At 42.9% G+C, this 21,851-nt stretch overlaps 1 protein-coding gene across 1 annotated transcript in view; it reads right to left on the bottom strand.

The window, feature by feature from the left end:
* Positions 1-2,344: 2,344 nt before the first annotated feature.
* LOC144679758 (epidermal retinol dehydrogenase 2-like) overlaps positions 2,345-21,851 on the bottom strand; it is a 32,468-nt gene continuing 12,961 nt past the window's right edge. Inside the window, exons 3-6 of the mRNA XM_078540465.1 lie at positions 19,311-19,410; positions 17,340-17,484; positions 13,171-13,296; positions 2,345-2,663 (exon numbers count right to left, since the gene is read on the bottom strand). Coding sequence (XP_078396591.1) covers positions 2,570-2,663; positions 13,171-13,296; positions 17,340-17,484; positions 19,311-19,410 — 465 coding nt within the window. The 3' untranslated portion in view covers positions 2,345-2,569. The remainder of the gene's footprint in view (positions 2,664-13,170; positions 13,297-17,339; positions 17,485-19,310; positions 19,411-21,851) is intronic.

The following is a 21,851-nucleotide window of genomic DNA, read 5'->3' as shown; positions in this document are numbered from 1 at the left end:
CTTTGATTCTCGCCCTTGATTTCTCTATCACTATTCTTATTCCACTTTCTGCCTTTTGCTCTTCTTTGATTCCCCTTCCTCTGACTCTTTGCATAGGTTCCCATCCCCTTCTGCTGGGGATGGGGTGGTAATTGGCCAGGTTGGATTGGTGTACGGACATACCTGGGCCATTTTCCACATTGCCAGGTAGATGTCAGTGTTGTAGCTGTACTGGAACAGCTTGGCTAGGGGCGCAGCAAGTTCTGGAGCATAAGTCTTCAGTACTATTGCCGGAATATTAAATTAATTACGGCCAAGTTACAGTTGCAGCCAAGGGAAAATGGGACAAGCCTCAACAGCGTTCAGGTAGGGGGGAGAATTTTTTAAATTCTGAATGCTATCAGTGAAATCTTGCATGAAACTGCAAATAAGTTTGCATACCTGGCAAAACAGGGTCAGGCTTGACTGAACATTCTGCTGAAAGCACTGTGCAAGCTCATAGCTAAATAATTGCCACTTAGGTGATGCATTAGAGGGGAGCTGACATCCCTGCCGAAATGTTCATTTATTTGCATGAGTTACAGCCTTCAAGAGAGGATGACAGTAAGAAAAAACCAAAACTGAATTATACTTAATACTGATTAGATAACGTTACATTTCTTAAAGTGAAGGCTTATTTTGATTCGTCTGAATGTAAACCGTCTATTTGGTATTTGAATCTTCAGCTATTATTCAATTCTACATGTGGCTACAGCAGTCAATTTAGCAATTAACATTTTTATTATTCTTTAACCAGTTAAATGCCAATCTGGATTCAGCAAACAATGTGGAGCTTCAGAAGTGAAAATAAATGTTGGAAATACTTAGCAGGTCAGGCAACATCTGTGCACAGAGAGAAAGAGTTAACATTTCAGGGTGATGACCTTTCATCAGTTCTGAAACGTTAACTGTTTCTCTCTCCCTATATGCTTCATGACCTGCTGAGTATTTGCAGCAATTTGTTTATATTTCAGATTTCCACTGTCCACAGTACTTTGCCTTTGAGGTGGAGTTTTTGATTGCTTTAGAGCAAGGATTAAATTGTGAAGAAACTGATACTGGCATTAATTTAGAGTCTATTGTGTTGAGACATCAGAAATCATTTTTTGAATGCAATAGGTAAACATAGAATGGAGTCTTGGAGGCTGCATTCTGCTTTTATCTTTCAACAAGCTGTTCTTATATAGCACTTTTAATGTAACAAAACACCCCCAAGGCACTTCACAGAAAGGTTATATAAAGTAACATTTGACACCAAGCCAAATAAGGCAATATTAAGGCATATGATCAAAAGCTTGGCCAAAGAGATAGGCTTTAAGAAGCATGTTAAAATGGGGAAAGAAAGGCAGAGAGGTGGTGATGTTTTAGGGAGGAATTGCAGCGCCTAGGACATTGGCCGCTGAAGGCACAGCCACCAATGGCTGAAAAGGCCAGAATTAGATTAGCGCAGATATCTCAGAGGGTTGTGGAGCTAGAAGAGATGACAGAGATAGGGGGGAGCAAGGCCATGAAGAGATTTGAAAACAAGGATGAAAATTTTCAAATTGAGGCATTGCTTAAGTGGGAGCCATCTAGATCTGCAAGCAGAGGGATGATAGGTGAACAGGACTTGGTGAGAGTAAGGACATGGATAGCAGAGTTTTAAATGACTTCAGGTTTACTGAAGGTAGAATGTGGGAGGCCAGTGAGGAATGTGCTGAAATAGTCCAGTTCAGAGGTAACAGAGATGGATAACAGTTTCTACAGCAGATGATCTCAGGCAGGGACGATTCAGGTGCTGTTAAGGAGATGGACATAGGCGGCCTTCGTGATGGTACAAATATGTGGTCAGTGTCTTATCCTGGGTCAAATGTAATGCACTACATTTACTAACGCTGACTTTGCCAGTCATTTTAATCCTCTCCAGTGGTAAACTGTTGTATCTTTTTTCTCTGAAAACTCATTAAGAACAACAGCTGATTTAAAAAAAACAATTCTCACCACCTGCACACCCTTTGTTGGGATGGGCACGGAAAACAAGGCAACGCAGGAAAGCTGCTCGCAGTTTCAGCTTATCTCTCACTTTTCTGCTAACTTTTAACATGCATCTCTGCCATCATCATCATTGAACAATGGAAAACCTCTCCCCAGCGGTTTACTATTTGGCAGACTAGCCAATGAGTTACAGTTACAGCTACTCAACAGTTTATAGTCAAATTGTGAATTTTAGAAATGGTTTTCTAAACATGTCACTTATTTAAAACTCCTCACATTTTTATTTCATCAGTTTCCAAGATACTTAAAATGAGCGTGTCACGCGTTTGCTGCTGAGTTTAACATGCATCTCTGGCATTGTCACACCTTTTATTGCCTGGAATAGAAGCATTACATTTTTTGCAAGCTTGAAATTATCAATAGAAAGTAACTTCAGCATGTAAATAATATTGCAACCTGATACCGATGTCTTGATCATAGCAAGATAAAGTGGCACTGCATAATGTGTCACATTGCATGTTATTTTTGTAAGAAAGTACATTTAAAACAGTTGTTTTTATTAACGCTGTAGATCATGTTAATCCTTTTTAACTCGGCCCTTGAAGTTTTCCATGATGTTGAAAACACCGAAATAGTTTCGAAGAAGAATTCCAAGTTTCGTAGGAAGCAAACTATTAAAAGAAAAAGAAGACTGGTGACTATAATCAAATTTTGTTAGAGCAACAACTGAAAAGAAAAAGTAAAAAGGTTCATGACTAGCTTGCTATATATATTTACCAAAACTGTAATTAAAGCAGTACATAAATGATTGGATAGATTAATTTAGCAACATCTGTCATAAAAACATAGAAAATAGGAGGAGTAGGTCATTTGGCCCTTCGAGCTTGCTCCACTATTCAATATGGCCATGGCTGATCCTCTATTTTCAACACCATACTCCCACTCTCTCCTCATACCCCTTGATGACTTTAGAGTCCAGAAATCTATTTCCTTCTTAAATATTTTCAGTGAGTTGTCTTCCACAGCCTTCTGTGGTAGAGAATTCCATAGGTTCACCACCCTCGGAGTGAAAAAGCTTCTCCTCATCTCAGTCCGAAATGGTCTATCCCTTATCCCGAGATCCCATGTTCTAGACCACCCGGCCAGAGGAAATGTCATTCCTGCATCTAGACTGTCCATCCCTGTCAGGATTTTATACGTTTCAATGAGATCCCCTCTCACTCATCCAAACTCCAGTGAATACAGGCCTAGTCGGCCCAATCTCTCCTCATATGACCATCCTGCCATCCCAGGTATCAGTCTGGTGAACATTTGCTGCACTCTCTCTATGGCAAGTATATCTTTTCTTAGGTAAGGAGGCCACAATTGCACACAATACTCCAGTTGTAGTCTCGACAAGGCCCTGTACAGCTGCAGTATCTGTAGCTGCAGGAGCATCCTTGCTCCTGTACTCAACCCCTCTCGCAATGAAGGCCAACACACCTTTTGCCTTCTTAACTGCTTGCTGCACCTGTCATGCTTGCTTTCAGTGATTGGTGTACAAGGGCACCCAGGTCCCTTTGTACATCCACATTTCCCAATCTATCACTATTTAAATACTACTCTGCCATTCTGTTTTTCCTACTAGTGGATAACTTCACACTTTCCAACATTTTACTGTATCTGCCATGTATTTGCCGACTTACTCAATCTGTCTAAATCACCTTGAAGCCTCTTACACTCCTCACATTCCCACCAAGTTTCATGTTGTCAGCAAACTTGCGAATATTACGTTTGGTTCCCTCGTCCAAATCATTGATATATATTGTGAATAGCTGGGGCTCAAGCACTGGACCCTGCGGTACCCCACTAGTCACCACGTATCACTCTGAAAAATATCCGTTTATTCCTACTCTGTTTCCTGTCTGTTAACCAATTCTCAAACCATGCCAATATATTACCCCCAATCCCATGTGCTTTAATTTTACACACTAACCTCTAACATGGAACTTTATCAGAAGTTTTCTGAGAATCCAAATACACCACATTCACCGGTTCTCCCTTACCGATTCTGCGAGTTACATCCTCAAAAAACTCCAGTAGGTTTGTGAAATATGATTTTCCTTTCATAAATCCATGTTGACTTTGTCTAATCCCGTTGATGTTTTCTAAGTGTCCTGTTATCACATCCTTTATAATAGATTCGAGCACTTTCCCTACTACTGATGCTTGGCTATCTGGTCTGAAATTCTTTGTTTTCTCCCTCCTTCCTTTTTTAAATAGTAGGGTTACATTTGATACCCTCCAATCTACCAGGACTGTTCCAGAATCCACATGTTTTAATAGCAGTTAGTCTTTAATTTAATATTGACTTTGATTACTAACTATTTTGGAGTTGGGGCCTAACAATATTGGATTCTACTAGCTCTGGCTAGAGAGACACGTTTTTAATGGTTTTGGCAAAATATCAATGTTAGTTTCGTTCAGTATGTGGCACTCTTTACAATCAAAAGGTTGCAACTCCATTTTGAATCTCTCCAATCAGATTTCTGACCCTGTCACAGTGCCGGAAAGACACTAATCAAGGTCACAAACGGCAGCTTCTGTGACCACAGTACATTATTGTTCCCTGTCCGCTCTGCAGCCTTTGACATGGTCAACCACATTATTATACCTCAACATCTCTCCTTCCTTGTATAGCTTGGTCGGTTCCACTCTTACCTATTCATTCCGGAGCATCATGAATATCTATCTTTAAACCCGTCCTCCTCTCCCTCGGTGACCTCTCCACCACCATTCTCAATACCTCCATTGCCTCTGTTATCACACTGCTTGCTTCATATCCATTCCTTAATGAGCTGTAATTTCCTCTAGTTAAGGATTGGAAGATCCATGCCATCATCTTTAGACCTTGCTGCAAACTCCATACAATTGCTAACAATGTTATTGCCCTTCCTAGATAAACAGACCATTCACAACTATGACATTGGATTCAAACTAGAGCTGAACTTCTGACTCCGCACCCTCTCCATCACGGGGATTTTCTGCTTCCACCATAATAAGATATCCAGTCTCTGCTCCAATTTCCACTTAACGGTTTGTGAAACCTCATTCATGCCTTATTCATCTCTAGATTCAACTTTGTGAACACTGTCCATCCTGACCTCTTGCTCTCCAGCCTCTGTAGATTTTAGCTGATCCAAAACTCTACCACCCGTATCTTCCCCACACCAAGGGCTGAATTTTATTTGAATGGTGCAGGTTGCGGTGGTGGCACTGGAAGCAGGTGGCACTTCCACAAAAATGACGTGTGATGGGCTGGCCAATTAGCAGCCTGGAGGACAGGGCCCTTCCAATTGTTGAGTGGGGGTGGGCAACACCTGACTAAAAGGCAGGTGCTGGTGGCATCTTTAAAGGGCTGCCAGCCCTGTATACAGTGCTGCCTTGTTGCCAAGAATTAACTCAGCAGTGCTAAAGGCCTCTGTAGCTGAACTGTGGAATCTTCCACTCCTATTGCTCAAATGAAGACCTACAAAGCAGACTAGGAGACTGCTGCCACCAAGGCAGAGGGAAGACAATGAGTGACCCCAAGGTTTAGCGATGTCTCCTGCAGGTTTTCCTCCAGGCTGCAATGGCAAGGCAGGAGGCCCTCTTACCAAGAGATGGCAAGAAGAGAAGCCTCCCACCTGAACAAGCAACCCTGGATGGGGGTTGCAGAGGAGGTCAGCAGCTGTGGCGTCACTCCTTGAACCTGGGTGCAGTGCCACAAACAGGTAAATGACCTCCTTTATTCATGCCAGGGTGAGTCCTCCTTACCACTCTCCTCTTTGGGGCTTGCACATGGCAACATGGGAGAGTGTGCTACATGGGAAGGGAGTAACAACCCAGGCAGTGGCAAGTGGCTGTGGCAGCAGCAAACCTTTTCAGTTGCATGGCTGCATCTCAGAGACAGCCAGCAGTCTGTCTTTGCTGACCCCCACCACATCCCGTAAGGAGATGGCATTCATGAGCCCTCATCATAGGCCAAAGGGCTGCGACCTGCATAAAATATCTGTGCTAATCTTCATGGGAAAACTAACAATGTTCCTCCTTATGCTTGCAAGAGAAATAGGCCCACAATTAAAAAAAAAGTGGGTGAGGGTGGAGGCATCCAGACATTTGTGCTTTGACCCCAACAGAGGTGTTAGCCCTGGAGCTGGCTCACAGTCAGGGGGGTGGCAGTACAATTGCCAATAGCAAAACAGGAGTGTCATCACAGAAAAATGATTTGCTTGAGTGCAAGACAAAAGAGTGAATCTGGAGTACTGCGTACAGTTTTGGTCCCCGAATTTAAGAAAGGACAGACTGACATTGGAGGCAGTTCAAACGAGATTCACTAGGGTGATTGCTGGGATGAAGGGGTTGACTTATCAAGAACGGCTAAACTGGATAGGCCTTTACTCATTAAAGTTTAGAAGAATGAGGGTGATCTTATTGAAACATACAAGATTCTAAGGGGGCTTGACAGGGTAGACACCGAGAAGACGTTTCCACTAGTGGGGGATTCTTGAACTAGGGGACATAGTTACAGGATAAGGGGGAACTCATTTAAAACTGAGATTCGAAGGAATTTCTTCTCAGAATGTCTGGAATTCTCTACTCCAGAGAGAGTTGTGGAGGCTAGATCACTGAAAGTATTTAAAGAGGAGGTAGATAGATTTTTGAAATATCGGGGAGTTGAGGGTTATGAGGAGCTGGCACGAAAGAGGAGTTGAGGCCTGGGGCAGATCAGCCATGACCTTATTGAATGGCAGGGCAGGCTCAAGGGGCTGAATGGCCTACTCCTGTTCCTATTTCTTATGTTCTTATGACACATGAACACTGCATCTATATTATTGGACACGTGGAGTTCTAAATCAAGCATGTTTGGGATGAGGAGATGTGAAGCCCTGAACTCATAAATGTTTGTATTCTCTCATGGTCTCAGTATTCCTGAAGGACACTCAGCTGCAGAGAGCAGGGGCCTGCAGTCCACCTCTGAGGTGGAGGAGGGATCCTCTAGAGTCATTGCCCCATACCCTCTCAGTGCAGATACTCTTGCATCAATGGGTAATTCTTGTGATTAGATTCAGGGTCACGACCTGGTGAGCACAGTAGACACACCCAAGCAGCTGATGAACAGTGTGACAATCAAGGTCACTGACAGTTGGAGAACTATAAGAGGTCAGGCCCAAACTGAGCCTCAGGATGATGAACTGCCTCTGGACTCAGGAACACAGCACTTGCTGGACACGAAGTGAGGTGAGGGAACATCTGGCAAGCTTCCAGAGGCTACTCACACCAATGCACAAACAAAGAGGTCCATCCAGGCCATGTGTGTGGCCATGTCTCAGGTGTGAGAGTGCATGGCTTCCTCCATTGTGGGGTTGGCAACCTTTACGAGAACTCGATCCAACAGACCAGTCAGTGGAAATGCGTACAAAACTGCAAGCTATTGTCTCATCCATGAGTTCTCTGCAGCCATGGCATGGCGAGAGGTGGATGATCCACCTGGAGTTTACACCAAATTTCTGTCCTTCTCAAGTCAGCAGGGAGGTACAAAGAGGTCTTTCAAGGGTGGAGAAGCAGCTGCTCCATCTCAAGGCACTCCAAATATGTGCAGCAGTTTCTCAGCCACTTCAGTCAGTGACCCCAGCTCCAGTAGCCATGACAACAGAGGAGGGTCCTGCACCTGCACAGGAGACCCTCAGCATGCCAGAGCACTCCAGGCATCAAGCAGCCAGAGGACGGCTAAAGTCATCCCAGGACATGGGCAACAGGATCCGCCTGCCTCCACCTCAGGGGTTGCACCTCGTAGAAGCACACGTAAGCACTTAGACACACATGGGGCTCAGAGGTGTTTAAATTTTGCATATGTTAAGCCTTCTTACACTAGTGCCACTCAATAAATGTCACACTTGCTATAGTTAGCTATTCATGTATTTCTTGTTGCCTTGTTAGATGTTAAAACAACCTTTCACCCTCAATAGCCTGCTTGTATTAGGGTAGGTGGTTTTTGATCAGCTCCTCAGCTTTATCAGTGCAGGGTGAGCCCGAGCACTGGGCAACGGGGTGCAGGATGAATGAGGTGACAGCTGGTCTGCATTAAAGTAGGTCTATATTGCACTGATACGAAAAGGTTGAAAGGATCACAAGAAACTGGGTATATGAGATTGTCTGAGCCTCCCATGCGCATCTCTCAATTCCCTTCCCCTCTAATGCAAGGGCTTCCTCCTCATCCTTTACTGCACGTTCAGCAGCCTCCTCCTCATGGATGAGGAGAGGCAATCGATGATGTCCTAATTATTCAAGGCCCCCCCCAATAGTGGTGGTCCGCTGTGTTCTGCACAAGCTGAGATGCCCTCTCTGGGGCATTGTGAAGGGCTCCACCAGGTCAGTTGAGGCATTCGATTCGTAACTTTAGCATCCTAATGGCCTGCTCGGTGATCAGGCCCCTGGCAGGTATTGTACCTCTTCCGTGCGAGTGTTCTTCACAGGCCTGAGTAACCATATCTTCAATAGGTAGACCTAGTCCCAGAAGATCTCTCTGTGAAAACATGTTGGGGGAGGAGCAGGAAAGCTGTGGCACCTGGGACTGCCTTACTTTGTAGGCTTTGTAGCTGCTTCCTGGGAATACAGCACACCCCTGAAGCATCTGCTTTCAGTGGTTGCAGATCAGTTTGACATCGATGGAGCGGCAGCCCTTCCTGCTGAAGGCCACTGGCTGGTCCATGGAAGCTTTGATGGCCACAGGATCACAGTTGATGACACCCTGCACCTGAGGGAACCAAGTGATGGCCCTGAAGCCAATGGACCTTTCCACCTGGCTACCTGAATCGGTGCTATAGCACACTTAGGGTAAAATTTTTCGCATGGAAGGCGGGTGCATGCCCGACCTGACCAAGCGTTAAATGACGCGCGATGACGTCAGGCAAGCGTCCTGACATTATGGCGTACTCGCACAATATTTCAGTTGGTGGTGCGCCCGACAATTAAAAGGCCTATTAAGGCCATTAAAAAGTTAATTAAAATAAAATTTCCACTGCCCGTCCAATCTTACAGTTGGCAGGCAGGTGAAAATGCCAAGTGGCCTTTGCACTTTTTTGGAAACCTCACTTATGGGCGGGATGAGGTTTCCAAAAGCAAATAAAAATTAAATAAAAACTTTAATTTTTCATTAATAACATGCCCCTGTTCATGTGACAGAGTCACATGAGGGGACATGTTTCATTACTTTTTTTTTCATATATCTCCATCTCCATGAGGCAGCTCTCTGCCTCAGAGAGATTACGTAGCGTGCGCTCGCCCAGCTCGCCCTCCTTCCCCCACCAACACAGGCAGCACTGAGTGCTGCCGCTTGTGTTTCATGCTGGGGGGGCCTTAATTGGCTTGCCAGCGTGCAACTGCTTTCTGGCTTCCCAACTGCCCCCAGCGCAGCACTGATGAGCCCGCACGCCAAGGGCAAAATTCTGCCCATAGTCTCCAGCCCTCTTTAACATGGCATTGGTCGCCTCCTTGATGGGCCACAGCCTTGCAGGTGTCACATATACATAGATCAATGACCGCCTCCCTGTACAGCCTCAGTCTGCACTGACACTGCAGCTCTGACATTTGCAGTTAGCTGAGCAGTGTACAATAGAATCTCTCCTGCTGACAGGCCCTTTTGCACGTGGCCAGCTGCTGCCACTCCCCTGCCATGCGCATCCAGAGGCTGACCTTCAGTTGCTGCTGTGGAGCCACCAGTGCCTGGCCCTCTCTCCGTCTTCACTGCTCCTTCTTCTTACAAAGTGGTCTGGAAGACTGAGTGGATCAGTTCTATGTCAGGTGGTCTCTTCCCTCCCTTGCACTATCTTTGCAGCCCATCTCCACCCAGAACCTTCCCCTTGCTACTCCTTTGGGAATAAGTGTCACCGACCCTTTGTGTCCATTGTAGAACAACACCCACCTGCTCCTGCTGGCATGACCCTGATCCATTGGTAATGGCACTCTTAGAGGCCCTTCACTGTTGTCTGGCAAAAGCCTCTGGAGTTTAGGACTAAGCAGCTGATGGCATAGTCATCAGCAGTGGATGGTGTACAAGTGGCCAGAAGTGGTGGAGCATTGATATCTCGGAGGCTAGGACTGTAGAGCTAGAAATTACAGAAATAGGGAGGGGTAAAGCCACATAGGGATTTGAAAATAAGGATACGCATTTTAAATATCTCAGTCAGACCAGGATGGAGGTTAGCAAGCTTTGGAGTGATAGGTGAACAGTTTTGATGTGAGTTAGGTCAAAAAGAATAAATCAGGTAACTTCTGATCAGTCAGCCTAATATTGATAATTGGTAAGCTTCACAAAATTATAATACATAATAACATTAAAATTAGTTGTTTGGTAGTACAGAACTTGAGTATTGCTGAAAAGAGAGACATGTCTAAGCTTTTCATCTTGCACTCATCAGGGCACTTGTAAGAATACCAATATAAGAAGAAGACAACAATTTATACTGTATGTGAGGAGAATGCTGAATTGGCTGGCAAGTGGTGTTGTGATGGAGAATGCACCATTGATGGTGACTGACAGTTAACTGCCAAGCATTGTTTGAAATTTAAACCAGGCAGCTTAACCCCAGTTGGCCAAAGCATTGCCTGAGGCATTGTTGAACATTAGAAACCATTTCTGACTGTGTCGAGCCAAGCTCCACAGTGATTCTCCTGCCCCCAGCATAGCTACTAGCACATTAGAACATATAATGACTGTTTGAGAGAAGTACACAACTAGAAGTTGTAGCAGGGGCTGAATAAAGAGGGTTGAAGGCTGGGAGCAACAAGATATGTCTAGTCTTTATACAAAGCACTGATGTCCTACTAAACTGGCTTCAGACAGGAATTAATGTAAAAGCAAAATATACTTTTCACATTTTTAAAATCTACTGCAAACAACCTGCAGCAGCTGGCGGAGAATGCACAATGATGCACCTCCTACATGCGCAATTCATGGGAATTCAAAGAAGCAGAGTGAGTGCAAACATCAGTCAACTGAAGAGTACAACAAAATGAAATAGGTGTTGAACAACTTGCTCAAGAATTATGTGACTGACGTCACTGAGACTATGGGTTCTCATTTACATAAATGTCACTGGAGTATTTGACAGGCTGGATATCAGTTGGAAAGTGCGTTAGTGAGAAAAGCTATACTGACAGCTCCTTTACAGATCATTAGTCAGCCAGCTGGGGCGAGTAGTGCCAGCAGGCGTCTCAAAGGAGTTGCTGGAGATGGCTCCAGCTACTGCAGGAACATCTCATATGCCTTCCAGCTAGATGTCCAAGCCGACCATTATCCCAACAGCCTCACACCACCCAGCACAACTTACCCCCCATCATAGTTGTTCCTCCCACTCAAGGGCACTTTGACACAGCCTTAGATTGCAGAGTAAAACAGGCATTCTTCACCAGAGGAAACACTGGTGTAGAGCTGAGAGCACACAATTAGTGCAAGCAACACAAAACAAATATTGTTAACATTTCCAGTCCGTGCGACCTTTCTTCAGAACTGAAGAGAAGTGGAAATGTGATGAAATTGATACTGTATAAGGGGGGTGGGGTAGGTGGAGCTGGATAGAAGGCCAGCAATAGGTGGGGACAAATGAGGGATTGATGAAGATGCCATGAAGCAAAGGACAAATGGAGTGTTAATGGTAGTGGTTAGTGCTAAAAACGATGCTGACAGCGGCATATAGGTAAGAAAGCAGTTTGTGATAATAGCAGAACAAGAGTAGCATTGTGTGAGAGAACAACATGGAACAAGTAACAGATGGCCCTGTAGGGGATGGGGTGAGGGGAGGGGGCGGTGGTGGGGGAAACAAAAAGGATAGAAAATTGGATAGAAGGGGGGATAAGAAGGGGATGAAACCACTGGCCAAATGAATAAAGATAAAAATAAGTGGATAAAAAATAAAATGAATGTAGAAAAAAGGAGATTAAACAAAGGGGGTGAGGATGGAGGAGAGTATTCATCGTCTGAAGTTGTTGAATTCAATGTTAAGTCTAGAAGGCTGTAAAGTGCCTAATTGGAAGATGAGGTGCTGTTCCTCCAGTTTGTGTCGGACTTCACTGGAACATTGCAGCAGACCAAGGACGGACATGTGGGCATGAGAGCAGGATGGGGTGTTGAAATGGCAAGTGACAGGAAGGTCTGGGTCATGCTTGCAGATAGATTGGAGGCGTTACCCAAAGCGGTCACCCAGTCTGCATTCAGTCTCCCTGGTGTAGAGGGGACCACATTGAGAGCAAAAGATGCAGTAGGCTAAATTGAAGGAGGTGCAAGTGAAGTGCTGCTTCACCTGAAAGGAGTGTTTGGGCCCTTGGATGGTGAGGAGAGCAGGTGTTGTATCTTCTGTGATTACATGGGAAGGTGCTGTGGGAAGGAGATGAGTTGTTGGGGGTGATGGAGGAGTGGGTGTCCTGGAGGGAACAGCCCCTATGCAACGCTGACAGTGTGGGTGTGTGTGTGAGGGAAGATGTGTTTGGTGATGGCATCATGCTGGAGTTGGTGGAAATGGTGGAGGGTGATCCTTCGAATGCGGAGGCTGGTGGGGTGAAAAGTGAGGACAAGGGGGACCCTATCATGGTCTGGGAGGAAAGGGAAGGGGTAGACAGAGGTAGAGGTGGTGACAGGTCAGAAGTGGGGAGGCATGTGTAGAGTTGGACAGTGTTCTGTTCCATTCACAAATTCTCAGATAATGAAGCCGTCCATGCCTGCATAGAGCAGGATCTGGGCAACGTTCAGGCTTGGGCTGACAAATGACAAGTAACATGCGTCATGCCACAGAAATACCAGACAGTGTCTTTCTAAAACAAGAGTGTAACCACCTCCTCTCGATAGCATTAACATCATTGAATTCCCCCACCATCAACATCCATTCCACTTCATTCCATTTTCATTACTGTGTGCATCATGTTAGCAACTACAACACGGAGCTGTATTATATAATTGGTCATGTTTTGATTGTATTCAGTGGTGCACAAAGACAATATTCAATCATTAGTTCTTTACCATACAGGAATTTTCATGGAGAAAAATAATGTCATAAAATAAAGTTGTTGTAATAGACATTTCTCATATTGAAGAATCAAGACTGCTTAAAAGACGTTATAAAAATGAATTGTAGAACATCGTAGACCAAGATAAATTGTACTTACTTTTTCACAGCAAACAGAAAATACAGGCTTCGTGGCATTATAAGAAGAATTTGTTCCCGTAAAATGGCATCCATAATCTTTTTGGCAACATAATTTGGATCTAAAATGGGAAGAAGAAGTGGCCACCTGTATAGAAATTGAGTATAAATTATAGGGTAAAAGCCTTAGTTTCATTGTTCTCAATTTGTCAACAAAAAATTATGCAGGTTTTCATGAGTAAAATAAAGGTGGTTAATCACCCAAAAAATATATTTGAGAAATCCTGCTTTAAAAAAAACACACTAAAAAACACAGGTTTTCTCCTACATTGTTCATCAGGATCTCCCTACAGTTAGAAGGTTTTTTTTGCCATCAGTTTAGCTAAAGAATAGCAATAAATTGGTGACACTTGCTGATAGAAGAGTCTCATTCAATGTAATAAAGGCATCTGAGTATTTGATGGGGCTTGGTGTCGGACATGGCTCAGTTGGTAGCACACACCTCTGAATCACAACGTTTGGGTTCAAGTCACATTCCAGGACTTGAGCACAAAAAAAAACAAGGCTGATATTCCACTGCAGCACTGCACTTTGGTGGGAGGTGCCGTCTTTTGATGAGTACTTTAAACCAAGGCCCTATCTGCCTGCTTGGCTGATGTGAAAGATCACATGTTACTATTTTGAAGAAGGACAGGGGAGTTATCCCCAGTGTTCTGTCCATCCCTCAATCAACGTATATATGAAAAAAAAATTATCTGGTTATTATCATGTTTGCGGGAGTTTGCTCGGTGGAAATTAGCTGCCACATTTCCTACATTACAACAGGGGCTTTTAAACAGAAGTGAGAAATTTGGCAATACTAGCATGCCACCAGCAGAGGGAAGGAAGGCTCTTCCTGCAAGTCTTCAAGGGGAAGCTGGACTGGTTCTTGACTGATGCATAGATTGAAACACAATAAAGGTAAGTGGATTTACAGTGAACAAATACATTGTTAGTGAGATCTCCTGGACCGCCTTGATCACTTGAGGGAGTAGAGGGGGAATTTTACAGATTTTCTTTCCCTTATCGCTCCTGAGTTTTTCTGCCTTTTTTGCCTCTTGAGGGGTTAAGTGGGATCTAGTCATGCTGCCTCAGGCATTATGAGTGAGAAACAGTCTTGGTGGATCAGCTGATCTTTTCCTGTCTGTAATGTTTATATGTTAACTGTGCATTCACATTTAAAATTTTTGAATGCATTTAATGCTGAAAAGTTTTAGAATATACTTTGTCTACTGCCTTTAGAGTCTTAAATAACTTAAGCTCACCTCAATGCCACACCTCACCTACCACCACCCGCCCCAACTTAACCAAGCATCCTACTGACCTGAAGCCCATTCACCAACACAGCTGATTTTCTCTGTGTTCCCTCAGGCCAAAATGTCCTTTTGTGACACAGTATGCAGAACTGCACACTGAAGCTGGCAGAGGGTCAATACTTTGTACAGACCATCACTGTGTACTATATTTTTCAAGCTAGATATTTGAAGATCCTACTTTCACCACAAAACATGGGGCCACTTTGCGATGGTGGGTTAGGTGTGTTTACCAAAAAAACTTCCATATCCTTTCCTGTATTCCCACTGTTTCTTTTTATTCCCCAGCCTCATGATTTTTTATTTTTGTACATGAAAAGATATCTTCCACATTTTGACTGAAAGGATCCAGGGGATTTTTAAAAATTCTTTCACAGGGTGTGGGCATTGCTGGCTAGGCAGGCATTTATTGCCCATTCTCAACTCCCATTCAGGGGGCCTAATGGCCGACACCCCAGGGTTCTAAAAGAGGTAGCTGCAGAGATAGTGGACATGCTAGCTATGATTTTCCAAAATGCCTTAGATTTGGGAATCCTTAGATTAGATTGGAAGTTGGCAAATGTTACACTGCCTTTTAAGAAAGGAGAGAGAGAGAGAGAAAACTGTGAACCACAGGCCAGCTAGCCTAACGTAGTTATTGGGAAAATACTGGAATCTATTAAGGAAGTCTTAAGGAAAATCCTGTTTGACAAATTTATTTGAGTATTTTGAGGATGTAACCAGTGGGGTAGATAAAGGAGAAAGCAGTGGATATAGTATACCTGGATTTCCAAAAGGCATTCAGTAAGGTGCCACATAAAAAGTTGATAGGCAAGATAAAGGCTCATGGAGTTGGGGGTGATATATTGGCATGGATAAAGGATTGGTTAGTGGATAGATTAACAGATAGAAAGCAGAGAATGGGTATAAACAGGGCTTTTTCAAGTTGGCAGGCAGTGAACAGTGGAGTGCTGCATGGATCAGTGCTGCAGTTCAGCTATTTACAATCTATATTAATGACTTAGATGAAGATGCAGGGAATAATGTATCTAAGTTTGCTGATGATACCAAGCTAGGTGGTAAAGTAAGGTGTGGGGAGGATACAGAGAAGCTGCAAAGAAATAGAGACAGGTTAAGTGAATGGGCAACAAGATGGCAGATGGAGTATAATGTAGAGAAGTGTGAAGTTATTCACTTTGGTCGTAAGAATTGAAAAACAGAATTTAAAAAAAACTTCTAAGTATTGATGTTCAAAAGAGACTAGGTTGTGCTCATACAAGGAACAAAGTTAACATGCAGGTGGCAGCAAGCAATTAGGAAGGCAAATGGCATGTTGGCCTTTATTGCAAGGGGATTAGAGTACAAGTATAATGAAGTTTCATTGCAATTCAATACAATTGACCTGCACATTTAAGAAAGAATACACTTACATTGGAAACAGTACAGCGAAGGTTCACTAAATTGGTCCCTGGGGTGAGGGAGTTGTCCTATGATGAGAGGGTGAGTAAATTGAGCTTGTATTCTCTGAGTTTAGAAGAATGAGAGGCGAGCTCATTGAACAAATTCTGAATGGGCTCGATGGAGTAGATGCTGAGAGATTGTTTCCATTGGTCAGGGAATCTAAATCACAAGGGCACAGTCTCAGGATAAGGATCTGAGATGAGGAGACATTGCTTCACTCAAAGGGTTGTGAATTTTTGGAATTTTTCACTGCAGATGTTTGTGGATACTCCATTGTTGAATACATTTAAGGCTGAGGTAGGCATATTTTTGCCTCTCAAGGAATTAAGAGATATGGGGAGCAGGCAGGAAAATGGAGTTGAAGCCCAAGATCAGCCATAGTCGTATTGAATGGTGGAGCAGGCTTGATGGGCTGTGTGGTCTACTCCTGCTCCTATTTCTTATGTTCACCTGAAAAGAAGATACAACAGAAGTCTAACAGCTACCAGTATAGCTCTTTATTCATGGGTATATTTGTAGAACCCTCATTTTAAAAAAACAATTACTGCCATCCTTATCTCATGATCTTCTCCCTCATAATCTATTTTCTTCATTTTTTGCTGTACTCATTTTAGTGTTTTAATCATATGTGTAATTTTAAACAATGCAACCTTTTTTATCATCCCTTATCACCTGTTTACTCCTTTTATTGCTGGCATTGGTTTTCCTACCTCTGCCGCACTTTCCACTAAATGGAATGTTGTTATTTTGTCAACCCCTGGTTATGCCTGTTGCCTTGAGCATTTAGAATTACCCCATACATTGCCTGCCAGTATACTTTCACTTAACACAATTCAGATTCATCAGTTGGACTCATAAATATTCTTTTTTTTTTATTCGTTCATAAAATGTGGGCATTGCTGGCTAGGCCAGCATTTAATGCCCATCCCTAACTGCCCTTGTTCAGAGGGCATTTAAGAGTCAACCACATTGCTGTGGGTCTGGAGTCACATGCAGGCCAGACGAGGTAAGGATGGCAGATTTCCTTCCCTAAAGGACATTATTGAACCAGATGGGTTTTTACGACAATCGACAATGGTTTCATGGTCATCAGGCTTTTAATTCCAGATTTTTATTGAATTCAAATTTCAGCACCTGCGTGTTGGCATTTGAACTCGGGTCCTCAGAGCATTGCCCTGGGTCTCTGGAATACTAGTCCAGTGACGACACCATTATGCCACCGCCTCCCCCTAATTTTGTAATTCATTACAAAATTGCTAGAAATTAATCAGAATGCCACAATACTAACATTTCAAGATTGTAAGTTTTAAGTAACACATTCTAGCAATACATTTTAAGCTTGAGTCAATAAAGTTGAAAGTAAAGATGACAAATTTAATGAATCTACATGACTACCTACTTGGTTTTACAGCCATCAAACATGCCGGTGCGTACAAAGAATGGGCAAACGATGGTAGTCTTGATACCATTTTTCCCTGCAACAAGCAATTCTAGTGCAACAGACTCAGCAAAGCCAACTGCTGCAAACTTGCTTGAACAATAATCTGTAAAAGATGAAAGACACCCGTTGCTCACCAAAAACATGTGGGAATCAGATCTACTAGGACAGAAGTCAGTTGTATGAGAATAAAAAGACAGTTTAAAAAAAATTATCATGGTTCTAATTATTGATAGCACATATAGCGGTGATATTCAATATTAGAACTATTAGATGTCAGATTATAGGAAATCTCCACTGACAAGCCTAAAGCTCAATGGGCAGCTATCAATGAGGGTTTTTTTTATTAATTTAGGGGCTGTGGGTGTCACTGGCTAGGTCAGCATTTGTTGCCCATCCCCAGTTGCCCTCGAGAAGGTGATGGTGAGCTGCCTTCTTGAACTGCTGCAGTCACTGTGGTGTAATATACCCATAATGCTCTTAGGAAGGGAGTTTCAGGATTTTGACACAGTGACAGTGAAGGAACTGCGATATATTTCTAAGTCATGATGGCAAGTGACTTGGAGGGGAACTTCCAGGTAGTGGTGTTCCCATGTTTCCCCTGCCCTTGTTCTTCCAGATGGTAGTGGCAGTGGGTTTGGAAGGTGTTCCCTAAGGAGCCTTGGTGAGTTTCTGCAGTACATCTTGTAGATGGCACACACTGCTGCCTCTGTTCGTTGGTGGTGGAGGAAGTGAATGTTTGTGGAAGGGGTGCTAGTTAAGCGGGCTGCTTTGTCCTGGATGGTGTGAAGCTTCTTGAGTGTTGTTTGAGCTGTATTCATTCAGGCAAGTGGAGGGTATTCCATCACACTCCCAACTTATGTCTTGTAGAAGGTGGATAGATTTTGGGGAGTCAGGAGGTGAGTTACTCGCCGCAGGATTCCTAGCCTATTCTTGTAGCCATGGTACTTATATGGCTAGTCCAGTTCAGTTTCTGGTTAATGGTAAGCTCCAGAATGTTGATAGTGGGGGATTCAACGATGGTGATGCCATTGAATGTCAAGGGGCGATGGTTAGATTCTCTCTTGTCGGAGATGGTCATTACCTGGTCCTTGTGTGGCGCGAATGCTACTTTCCACTTGTCAGCCCAAGCCTGGATATTGTGCAGGTCTTGCTGCATTTGGACATGGACTGCTACAGTATCCGAGTCGTCATGAATGGTGCTGTACATTGTGCAATCATCAGCGAACATCCCCACTTCTGACATTACGATGAAAGGTCATTAATGAAGCAGCTGGAGATGGTCACACCTAAGACACTGCCCTGAAGATCTCCTGCAGTGATGTCTTGGAACTGAGATGATTGACCTCCAACAACCGCAACCATCTTCCTTTATGCTAGGTATGATGCTAACCAGTGGGGAGTTTGTCCCGATTCCCATTGACTCCAGTTTTGCTTTGGATCCTTGATGCCACACTTGGTCAAATGCTGCCTTGTTGTCAAGGGCAGTCACTTTCACGTCACCTCTGGAGTTCAGCTCTTTTGTCCATGTTTGAACCAAGGTCAGCAGCTGAGTGACCCTGGCAGAACCCAAACTGAACGTCAGTGAGCAGGTTATTGCTAAGCAAGTGCTGCTTGATAGCACTGTTGATGACCCCTTCCACCAATTTGATGAATACTGAATATCGATCTTTCCCTGTTGAGAGCAAAATCTGTGCCTTGTAAATTATATGGTATAATGCTTCTATAATGATAAAAGTGTAATACCCACACATGTTTTAAGAAAAGTAATAGTTTAACTCATTGATATTAAACACTTGAAATATATGCACAAACTGAAATGTAGAAAACAACAGCAATTTAAAGCTGCATATATTCTGCCATATTGTACAACATTCTCAGTCTAAATATTATGAGCATAAAATCTCCAGAAGCCACAGAAGCTATTCTTACCTGCCAATCCATTGACTGGAAACAGTCCTGCTGAACTGGCAACACTAACCAGATGGCCATGGTTGCTGGCAATCATTGCAGGCAGGAACGCTTTATAGGTCTAAAAACAGTTAACCATCAGAATTACTAAGTGGACTGTAACCGATGGCTTATTGTTTTTACTTAAAACTATAAGGATTACTAAATGAGGAAGAGAACATAAAGACATATTTGAAAACTGCATTGACAATTCATTTTTCCCCTAGTATAGCAAACTTAGTCAGATTAGTTACATTAATCGCCGTTAAATGAAATAAACCAAAATCAGTAAATAAGACAGGAGAAAAAACAGTGAGAAGTAGAAAGTACAGAAAGCCACTAAAAACATGTACAAAACTGAAAATCAGCAATTATAACCCAAGGGTATCTTGTCTGAGTTTTTAATCGAACAAAAGAAGTCTCCAAAATGTACATGATTTTATCCTTTAATGCACTGCGGGCAAAACAATTTAATATAAAATTATTCACGTGCTAGTTTTATTGCCATTTTTGCACTGTCGCAAAGCAATTTAAGATGCACAATATTGTAGAAGTAATAACATTACTCAGAATTCAGTCAATAATCTGAATGTTCAGAAGGCATTCGATAAGGTGGTACAAAAGATGTTGTTGAACATGGTTAGGGCTCACAGGATTGCAGGTGATATATTAGCATGAATTGAGGATTGGTTAACGAACAGAAAACAGAGAATAGGAATAAATGCATCGTTTTCGGGTTGCACGTTGTAACCTAGTGGGGTGTTGCAAGGACAAGTGCTTGGGGCTCAGCTGTTTAAACCTATGACCTAGATACGGGGATTGGGTAATTATTTCTAATCTAGTTTTGTCTAAACTTGGATATAAACTGTGAGGTAGACGCTAAGAGGCTGCAAAGGAATAGAGACAGGTTAAGTGATTGGGAAGATGGTAGCAGATGGAGTATAATATTGAGAAATGTAAAATTATCCACTTTGGTAAAAATAGAAAATCAGAATATTTTTAAAAAGGCGAGACTCAAAAATTTGTTGGTATTCAGAGGGAATTGGGTGTTCTTGTACACGTATCACAGAAAGTTATCGTACAGGTATAGCAAGTAATTAGGCAGGTAAATGGCTCATTGGCTTTCATTGCAAGGGGTTTAGAATGTAGGAGCAATGAAGTCACAACAATTATATAGGGCTTTGGAGAAACCACTTTTGGAGTATGGTTTTGGTTTCCTTTCCTAAGGAAGGAAATAACTTGCTTTGCAGTGAGTGCAACAATGGTTCGCTAGGCTGCTTCTTGGGAAGAAAAGGCTGTCTTATGAGATTTTATAGAATAGAATGGGCCGATATCATCTGGAGTTCAGAAGAATGAGAGGTGATCTCATTGCAACATGTAAAATTCTTAGGGGGATTGACAGAACAGATGTTGAGAGACTGTTTCCCCTGGCTGGAGTGATTAGAACTGGGGATCATAATCTTGGCATAAAGTATTAGCCTTTTAAGACTGAGGTGACAAGAAATTTCTTCATTCAGAGGGTTGGAAACCTTTAGAATTCTCTACCCTAGAAGACTTCAGATTCTTTGTTTATAATATTTAAAGCTAAAATCAATAAATCTTTGGGAACTAACTGATCAAGGGATATGAGGACAAAATGGGAAAGTGGAATTGATGAATCAACTGTGATTTTATTGAATGGCAGAGCAGGCTGAAGGGGCCATATTGCCTTCTCTTGCTCCTATTTCTTATGTTCTTACTTGGAAGAACTTATGTTCTTACTTTGCTAAAAGCAAAGCCACCTCCACAATGCTTTGAGCATTGCATCTTCAGCACAAGCCTACACGGAATCATCTTCAGAAACAAGGATGGATTTTCCTCTTTATTGTGTCTGGGGAATATTCTGGAGGTGCAATCAGAAAGTCTACCAACAGCTGAAATTTGTGTGTCAGAAGGTCAGAAATTTAAGCACCATTTTAGTACCTCTGCACATAATCTAGAGCGGGGCCAAAATATAGCATTGTTGTTGCTTGAGTCTGCCACTTGTAATAACAGAAACCTACTAATGCGTAATGGGGACTCCTACACAAATTCAGACTGCATCTAAAGCTATCAGCAATCGTTCTGAGCCAAAATATGAACCTCAAGCCCAGGCTACGGAGAGGCGGAAAACTTCAAGAAAAATATTACTGAAGTTACATGGATGCAAACAAAAAAATTAAAGGCAATCACTTTATTGTGAAATACGTAATTCTATATTGCTAAACTTATTTTACATATTAGAAATTGAGAAAATAGGAGCTGAAAGGGTTTTGAAAAAGTAGCCTTTAAAAAAAAAGCCACTGAGTTTGTGCCTCAAGCAAGCAGCAAGCCAACCTAGATTCCCACCCACCAAAGCCCCTCATCGCTGGTACTTTCTCCACTGGTTTCCCATATTCTTATGCACGTTTTATCATCATCATTGTGGTGGGGGAGAAATAAGCAAGGTTGAGGTGACCATAAATAAAAATAATTGTAACCTGGCGATACATGCTCCATGCTCAG

This window comes from Cetorhinus maximus, chromosome 4 (assembly GCF_964194155.1).
Source record: "Cetorhinus maximus chromosome 4, sCetMax3.hap1.1, whole genome shotgun sequence".
Taxonomy (NCBI): domain Eukaryota; kingdom Metazoa; phylum Chordata; class Chondrichthyes; order Lamniformes; family Cetorhinidae; genus Cetorhinus; species Cetorhinus maximus.
This window is presented reverse-complemented; position numbering and strand designations above follow the sequence as displayed.